Genomic DNA, 9,259 nt, shown 5'->3' on the forward strand with positions numbered 1-9,259 from the left:
ACACGCACACTCACAAAGTACACACATGCATGCTTACATAAATCAAAAAAAAAGAAAAGAAAACAACACCATTTTACACTGTAAATAATGTAATCCTTGGCATAATCAGAAAGACAGTGCAAAAGCAATAGCATGGTCAGTCTTTTTTCTGGATATCAATGCACGTACCCCCTCGTACATGGAATATGTACTACACACCGTATAAAACCAAGATGCGCGTTATACCTGGATCTGAGGGAACCCAAATCTAATCATCTGTTGTCGTGATGTTAAAAGAGGATTTTGAGATTCTGGGTACTTCTCTCTTCGTCCCACGTTTCAAAGAGTGGCAAGCGGTTTTTAAAAAAATGCCTAAAAGCAAATATGATTGTCCTCATTATCACTTCATTTCTCTGGAAGTTCATATCCTGAATTAGCATACCCTGCGTTGTGCCAGTAGCTCAGGATTTACAGGAAATACCTGGACAGCTCAGACTTCTCTCCAACCAGGGGTTTTCTTGCTGTTTTTTGTTTTTTTTTCCCTACCTAAGTCACGTCTCTCCTCCTACACTGCTACATCTGCAACAGCTGCCACGGCCTCGATTTTAATCTCCGTCACCTCAATGTCCTCCTCCTCGTCCTCCTCGCCCACCGCGGGCACGCAGGGCGAGGGCAGGCACGCCGCCTGGCTGTTGCCGGCGTTGGCAGTGTGCATCTGAATGTTGCTGCCCATGCTGGCATGAGCAGTGAGGCTGGCAGCGGAGGAGACGCTGCCCAGATTGGTGGGGACGCTGGTCTTCCCGCAGGAATGGATCCGGCGCGCCAGGCTGGCGGAGCGCATCACCGAGGAAGTGGTTACGGTGCCCACACCCTGAACCTTCCCCTCCAGGAAGTAGGTCAGCATCTCACCTTTCCCCTTCACGCTGACCTTGCCGCGGCACACCAGGTCATAGTTGGTGTTCAGGAGCCGATACACCTCCTCAGTCACCTGCATAAAAGGAAATACAAACACTGTAGTGGCTTTAAGCTGCACATTTTTTAGCTTTGAATAGAGCTGCTGGTTCAGCATAAGCACATTTTGTTTATCCTTTCTCACCTTTTCCTTTATATGAATGTATAAGATGAATACAATTCTTTGTATGCGACACTTCTAAATATTGGACATGTTGAACTTACAGTGTTTAACAAATTTGTTAGACCACCTGTCTAATTTGTTAAGCACTGCAGATCATCCAGCAACATGAAGTGCTTTAACATCACTCAGCTCTCCATGTTTCACCATTTTGAGCAGGAATGAGGAATTTCAAACTGAATCCACCTTTTTATACCCAATTTTGTGCCAGATTTGAGCCCCAGAAATGAATCAAGAAGAACATTTAACCACTAAAACTACATTTTCTGTTCAGGAATGCAAGTAAATAAGTATAATTTGACATCTTAATCAAGAAATATTAATGTGCTTTACTATTTTTTCTGTCTTTTTTGTAAAACAGGAAGTTGAAAATAATAAAAAACTATTATATATTTAGCATTAAAAGTATCATTTTGGTTAAAGTACTTCTCCATACTGGTGTATTCACCATTACAGAAGCATTAAAAAATATGATTTTGGTAATTAGCAATGCTGCTAATTTAGGGCATAAACCTTACACTGGGTGGTGGTCTGATAAGCTGTTGAACATCAGGATTTAATGACTACATTTCTACTTTGAATGTGAATTATTTAATTAGAGAAAACACTTCAGACTGAAACCAGTCAGTAAATCAGATGTTTGTCACAAGTTTTGTGTTTTACATGATACATGGTTTATACTTTATGAATGGTGTCTTTTTTTAACATTTTTTATTCCACTAAGTTCCCTCTAACTTCCATCCTTACACCTGAATGCCTTTTGGATAACTATTGAAGTGTTTTGTGTACCTGTATCTTCCCCGGTACTCCGGTGCTGTCCATGCGACTCGCCACGTTGACTGTGTTCCCCCAGATGTCGTACTGAGGCCTCCGAGCTCCGATCACCCCCGCGACCACCGGACCCACATTGATACCTGCGCAGACACACAACAACCGAGTCATGTTGATTCACTTTGCAGCCGAACCGATGCTGCAGACTTCACATCGTTCCAGACTTACCCACTCTCAGGACAAATTCGTTGTACGACTGATAGTTGATTTCATCCAAGACGTCAAACATTTCGATGGCGTAGTCCGCTATTGTGCTCAGGTGGTCGTAAACCGATTTTTTGGCCTGAAAGAGGGCAAATACACTAAACAGTGAGCATCAATGCACGAAATCAATACTCAAATTCTCCTCGATAAAGTGTAAGACGTCGATTTAAACATTCAAACTCCACCTTGGTACCAATCGTGGGGACGAGTCCCACAGCTGCCATGTATGTACTGCCGATGGTTTTGATTTTCTCTATGTCTTTGTAGCACTCCTTATCCATGAGCTGCAAAACACAAAACAGCTCATATTAACCTGCTCCAAACTCCTACTAGTGTAAAAAAAAAGTTAAAGGCCACAATCGCACCTCGTCAAAGTCGGCAATGATCTCGTTCAGCAGTCTCAGGCACTCCACTCCCATGTTGTTGCCGTCCAGCTCGATGTAGAAGTCGTTGAAGTTTGGGATTGATGCAAACAGGACACCGACTTGTGCGTAGGACTGGTAGTACAGATCCTGACGGCAAAGAAAGACCACGTCACTAAATGGGTTCTCTCCTCTTCTTGAGGTGTTTTTTTTTTTTTTTGTTCCCTGCCCTTTTATCTACCTGTTGGTCTGTCTGCCTGCCTGCCTGTCTATTAGCGTGGCTCACCATGTTTCTGGGGTTTGACATTAAGAAGTGCTGAGCCACGTGGGCAGGCAGAAGATTGAAGAGGATCCTCCTGTTGTCCAGCTTTACTTTCTCCATTCCGTCTCTTTCCTCTTCCGCCTGACGGCACACAAAAAATACGCAGACACAGCTGTGAGAGCCGCCTTGTTCCACGTTTTCACCACACGGGGTCAGTAAAATAGCACTCACACCGTAGACTCCTCATGGGGAGGCTGAATATCAGTAATGCTGCTAAATTAAAGGGTTAAATGGCTTAAAATCCATCTCCAACACTTCTATCCCACTATGCAAAACACTCCAAATGAAACGGAGCCAAAACAAGCTTCTTAGCGGCGTTTCTGCCAAAGAAGAGACAGCTGGCAGCCTATAAATATACATCCTCCTCACATTACTCAATAGTTTATACATATCCAACCTGGAAAAGGCAGCGTTTCGGCACTTTTGTTCAGGCTCATATTGTGATAACAGCATTTAAGCCTCTCAACATCCACACACGCATCGATATAAAAGTTCCTGACCTGCACGGCCCAGAGGAAGTCCAAGCGTAGTTTGAGGTCAAGTTGCCTGGAGTGGAGGGCCAGGGCACTGACAAAGAGCAACAGAGACAGGATGGGCTCGTAGCCCCGGATGTGGAAGGACCCCCCACTGTGGAAGAGACCGACACACACAAGTCAGCACTGGACCAGACCACACAGAAAACTGCACAGGAGGGATGAATGGACCCCCCACGGTGTCCAGAGAGAGATGATGAGTAAAGTTTTACAAAAATAAGGATATTTTTTGAAGGCCACAATCGAAAAAACAAACCCTTTTGCTTTTAATGTGGTTAAAATGTGTTTTTGGACCGTGAAATATGACATTATACCCCGATGCATAACTGTATCTAAACAAAATGAGTTTTTCAAAAGAGATCTATTTTATCCTAACAACCTTTTCAAATATAATCATTTTTCAATTGCGCATTTATGATCCGAGCTGCAATAAAAATTGGCCAGGCCCCTATGGAGTGGGCTGAAACGGCTAACGTGGTCCCATCATCCAGCCCACATTGTCCTTTCAGGCTTCTGATTTGGAACTAATAAGCATGTGTGCTGCTTCAAAGGGTGGGAAATGAAAGAGTGTGTGGGCTGAAAACAAGCTACGACTCCTCCACTCACATACATCTCAGCAACATGTACTGTAAATACTCATCCAACTCCGGGGTTATCTGTTTGTTCCCCCGTTCAAGCAAATGCAAGCCAATCGCCGGCCCTGACACTCCAATGACATCGTGCATGATGCATCACAATTGGATCGGGGGAGTCTCACTTCTGTGCAAGAGTTGTCATGTAACTTCAGGAAGGGACAAGAAACCTGAAGTGCATGTTTGTGTTTGTCTGGTGTCGGCGATCGCGTTGTGCCGCGAAGCTCACCCCGCAGTCTTGCGAAAGCCGCTGAGCTCCAACACGGTGACATACAGCACCCCCAGAAGAAGCATTAGCGCCATCTTTGGCAACCAGGAGACACGCAGGAAAAGTGCCAAGGTGAGCGTGCCCACCACACAGGACAGGAAGGCGTAGCGGGCGCCGTCGCAGGGCAGCTCTGCCATGGTGTGGTTGGCGCCGCTGTCCACATCGATTATGACGATGGAGCTGTTTGTGTTGGCACTGCCCCACAACCAGGGCATGCAGCCCACCTGCCACAGGCAAACACAAGCATTGCAAGATGTTATATTTACAGAATAATTCAGTGCTCACATACATTCACAGTCTGCACATTTTAGAAGAAACAGCACAGTTTTAATAGGTAGTGTGTTCATTAGAAGTTAATTCAGCTGGAAACGTGGCGACTGTTTGGCCAGTGAGGCGGCTCATTTGTGGTGGATGACACTTTTTTTTCTCACTTACCACACAGGCCTGGGCCACGGCGTAGATTAAGAGCACTATGAGAATACAGAGAGCAGTGCGGATCTGAATAGTCAGGCACCCCGGAAAACACTGAGAGGTAAAACAAACAAGAAAATATGAGGAAACTGGCATTTTAAACAAAACATATATATGCACACACTGTATATAACATTATATGTTTGTCAACAACTCGATTATAATATGACAAAATGGTAAAAGTTAGACAATGATTCTGCTGCACAGGCAGAGTGTGGGGCAGCAGGAGGTTAGTCAGGTGAGTAAAGAGCAGAACGAGAGCAACAAAGTGTGAAAAACCTCGAAACTCTTGACCTTCAACCTCAAAAGCTGAGGTTAAGACAAGCCATCTGAATTTAAATACAACCTCAAAGCAAATGGTTATTGATTTGTTACTGCAACGCTTTATGAAATACATTTACAGTTTCTCCTTCATAGCAGAAAAAATACAGATAGAAGGAAGCAAGTTTTCGAAAGCTCCTGATAATAGAAAATGGATCTATTGATAGTAAAAGTTAATGCAACCATAAAAATGGTGAAGGGGAGAGTAAGGATAAGAAGAGCATCTGTTGTTACCTGTACTCTAGTGATATGCAGATACATGATACAAGCTACTAGGAAACAGATGGAGAAGACGAGAAGGACTAGTACCACTGTGCCCCTGAGTGGAGAAAAACAAGGAAAGGAGGAAACGGCAGCGTTAGAAAGACCTGAGCACGTTAAAGAAATAAATGGAGATAAAGAAAGGACAGAGCAGGAGTGTAATGTGTCGTACATACTGTGGTATGATGAGAAGATAGACAAGGCCAAACAAGGCAGCGAGGATCAGAGAGACGACCACTGCACTGGTGAAGTACTCATCAGGAACCTGGTGGTACTGTGTGACGCCGCAGAAACAACACATTACACGACAGCATTCACTCATCCACTATTCCCTGCTGTACACGTGCACTGTTGGTCTGTGTTCTCCTAAATCCCTCACCCTCTGCTCACGCTCGGAGCACTTATACATGAGTGTGAGGAAGTTGAGGTCTGCCGTGTCGGACTCGGTCTGGCGGGCCTCAATCAGCCGACCAATGTAGCGGTTGACCCGGGTTCTGGGGCTGCTCTGGATCAGGTTAGCCTGGTTAGCGTTGGTGCGGTTCCTCAGCTTCTGTGGAGCCGTCCGCATGGCCCTCCGCTGGTGGGACGAAGAGAAATGTTCACTGAAAACGTAGAGCCTGAATAACAATAGTTTGATAAATAGGCTGCAATGCAGCACCCTGTATTATCTGCATTACTAGAGAATTATCATATTAGGAACAAGGGTGAATAAGAGTCAACAATAAACATCACACTTATTATACTTTCAAATTAGGACATTGCCTTCACACTTAACTTCATTACTGAATGCACCCTGCTGTGTCTAAGTGTCTTCGGCAGCCAAAGCGAGCAGCTTTGCAAAACATTGGGCATTGGAGCAAAGCCAGAGAGTTAACATGGCAGAGCGGATGTGTGTGTGTGTGTGTGTGTGTGTGTGTGTGTGCGTAGGTGTGTGTGTGTTGTGTGCATGTAAGTGAGCATGCTGACTGAAGTGTGCGGCTCAGCACAGTCGGAGAGCAAAGGGTGAACAAGGATCACCAGAGTGTTCATGAGTTCATGACATGACGCGGATGTGTACAGCTCACAGACTCCATTGATTTCATTCTTCTCTGTCTTTACCGCCTTCATTCTTTCTGTCCTTCTCTGCTCCTGGCTTTTCATTTCTTTGTTTGTGCTTTATCTGCCTGCCTCTATATATTCTTCTGTACATTTTCTACTGCCGTATATTACCTCGCTACATTCCCTTCCTCCTTCCTGCCCACCTTCTACACATTCATTACTGCGTCCTTCATCCCTTTCCCAAATACATACGTTCCTCTCCTGCGTTCACATGTTCCCCCTCCTATTTTCCTTCCTCATTTTTCACTTCATTTCCACCTTTTTCTGTTATTCATCCATTTATTCTTTCGCCTTCACGTCCACTCCATCTTTCTGTGTGCATTCCTCACATTCTTTTAGAGTTATTTCAAAGGCAGCAGCACACCGGTCTGCAGACGGTGACTCCTTCTCCTTCTATACTGCGCTCAGGACACGTCGTGCAGCCGTGTCTGCTGCACCAAAAATCCTATCCATTCATGCCTTGTCCCTCATATCGCTCACCTCCGTGCCTCGAATGCATATGTCACTTCACTCAGTACAAGCGTGTGTGGTCTGAATGTGAATTTACCGTTCAGTGGAAGCTTTATACATGACATAACCTGTCACCCTCTTCCATTTTTCCCTTTTACACTAATCTGCCTTCCGTCTACGATGTGAGGATGCTGTCATTACCGGTAATGTAGACATGAGGGGCGGAGGGTGGTGGTGGTGGTGGGGGGGACGCACAATCGTGGAGTGTAGCTACACAACACTGAGGGCAACATTATAAAAGCGGGAAGATGATGCTTGTTCAAGCTTTCATAACACATGTTTAAATTTACAGCAAAACAGCTCTTGACAAACATGTAACACCCTGTCTATGTGATTCTATCCCAAACTGGGTGAGCTACACAAACACACACACACAAACACACACAAACATTACTATACTTATAAGCTTGAACATGACTGCCACAGACCTAACAAAGCCTCATCTTAGTCTGGAAAAAAAAGGGGAGTAAATCTCAGTATGTAAAGGTGTGAATACGCTCAGTGTAAATCCAAAACACACAAACACAAACACAGGCACGTGAAAATCCACGTTAAAGCAGCCGGTGCAGTAATTGTACAGCTGCCAGACCACATGATTTCTTTACAGACACACAAGGTCAACTAAGCTCTTTAACAGTTAACCAGATTGCCAGTTTCACTGACAGTATATGCGGGGGGGAAATGGTACTTTGGTCTCTGCCAGGGCCAACATGCTAATGTCATTACAGCTAATAGGATCGTGCGCTGCGATAACATCTCTCTATCACACTAAATTCTCTACTGATACAGAATTAATCATGCAAAAGCCACATATTTAAAGACGTTTGAAGTCTGGGCCTCACATTGCTCCATTATTTTTGAAATAATTCCTAAAACAAGACATCACATCTGGAGTTTGTTTCATGTTACCACTTTAAAAATTGAGCAAACTTGAGCAAAATAAAATGTGAAATAGATGTAAAGAAACGCCACAATATACAACTCACGGTCTACAGCAGAGATCTGTAGAAGATAAATGCCCAGAAAATGAAAACGGGGACCTTTTGAGGACCTTTGGAGCATCATCAAGCATCACAAGGAGTTTGCACGAGCTGCACTGCAAGGATCACTGCACGAGCGCAGTGTTCAATGAATTGACAAACAGCATTGGCGTAACAGATATGCAATCATCTCCTGCTAACATCTACGTCCATACGTGCACGTAACTGAGCGAACACGACTAAATCATGACGAGAACGGCATGTGGCTCCTCCAGTGTTTGCCTAAGACCCTGTTCTATGGAGTTTAAACTTAGAACTAGCTTTGCAAAAGGCCAGTGAGGATTGTTGTACAGGACACGACCATGAAACTTAAATAAAAACGGATCTTTTCCTGGAGGTCAACATGAAATGACGACAACAAAGATGGAAGCTGGGGTTCAAATAAAGAGATCACATTCTAACAAGCCTTGACTAAATAATTCTCACTACTGCAGCAAACTCTAGACTGCATATCTTTTATGTAAATCACAGCACGAAACAAACACAGAAACGTCAACACAGACACACAGGTTATACCTTATCACCGTCCTCGCAGTTCATGACATTGGAGAAGGGAATCTCAGCCTTGAACATCTTCCTGCAGTGCATAAGCTGCACTAGTAAGTAGCACACAGTTTTGAACTTCATCTTTTTGGCGGGCTTTATATCCGAAAGAATCAATCCTGGGAATATCTGTCACCAGATAAGAAATGGGAACAAGGATTAAGTCATGATAGCCGACACAGTAATATATATTATGTAAGGGTCTAATAACTCATGCACAGGCACTGGACAGCACGCACGTGTACACATGCTCATGCACACACGCATGCAAATCATTATCATCAGGGCTCAGGAATTTAACTAGAAAGCTGTTAAAATAAGGTAGGTCAATCCCTTAGGTGATTTTAATAGTTTTAGGACTCCGCTGCCCTCGTTTCTTTTTCATAAAGCTCTGTTAGGAAAAGTGATAAAGATTAATCGTACGTGAAAGGGGTTTGAGGAAATGTTTGTGTGTCATTTGTAATAAGAAATACACGTATTGTTTGGTACACAAAGCTGCCCCCGAGCGGGAGTCGCAGCCCATTCGGGGGGAATATCTTCCTCTCAGCCGTGTCTTTGGTGAAGTTGAACCATCAGCCACATTAAGAGGATTAGCAAAGTCTCTCACATATCAAAGAAAAAATGCACGCAACTGTGACGTTAGCGGTTCACACGAGGAACCGTGTAACCTATGTGCAAGCCTTATCTTGCATAACACGAAACCTGCTGGAAGAAATAATAGGGAGAGGAGAGGAGAGGAGAGGAGAGGAGAG

The 9,259-nt window shown here is 44.2% G+C and overlaps 1 protein-coding gene across 2 annotated transcripts in view; it reads right to left on the reverse strand.

Moving 5' to 3' along the window:
* Window positions 1-544: 544 nt before the first annotated feature.
* LOC103368946 (adenylate cyclase type 1-like) overlaps window positions 545-9,259 on the reverse strand; it is a 31,355-nt gene continuing 22,640 nt past the window's right edge. The window contains exons 8-20 of one of the 2 annotated variants that reach the window (XM_008297498.1): window positions 8,481-8,636; window positions 5,696-5,893; window positions 5,493-5,590; window positions 5,290-5,374; window positions 4,699-4,788; window positions 4,225-4,487; window positions 3,331-3,457; window positions 2,795-2,911; window positions 2,512-2,658; window positions 2,332-2,430; window positions 2,111-2,225; window positions 1,901-2,025; window positions 545-967 (exon numbers count right to left, since the gene is read on the reverse strand). In XM_008297498.1, the coding sequence (XP_008295720.1) occupies window positions 545-967; window positions 1,901-2,025; window positions 2,111-2,225; window positions 2,332-2,430; window positions 2,512-2,658; window positions 2,795-2,911; window positions 3,331-3,457; window positions 4,225-4,487; window positions 4,699-4,788; window positions 5,290-5,374; window positions 5,493-5,590; window positions 5,696-5,893; window positions 8,481-8,636 (2,043 nt within the window). Of the gene's footprint in view, window positions 968-1,900; window positions 2,026-2,110; window positions 2,226-2,331; window positions 2,431-2,511; window positions 2,659-2,749; window positions 2,912-3,330; window positions 3,458-4,224; window positions 4,488-4,698; window positions 4,789-5,289; window positions 5,375-5,492; window positions 5,591-5,695; window positions 5,894-8,480; window positions 8,637-9,259 lie in introns of both variants that reach the window. The other variant, XM_008297497.1, reaches the window with a different exon arrangement.

The sequence above is a fragment of the Stegastes partitus genome, unplaced genomic scaffold (genome assembly GCF_000690725.1).
Source record: "Stegastes partitus isolate 25-593 unplaced genomic scaffold, Stegastes_partitus-1.0.2 Scaffold1225, whole genome shotgun sequence".
Classification (NCBI taxonomy): Eukaryota; Metazoa; Chordata; class Actinopteri; family Pomacentridae; genus Stegastes; species Stegastes partitus.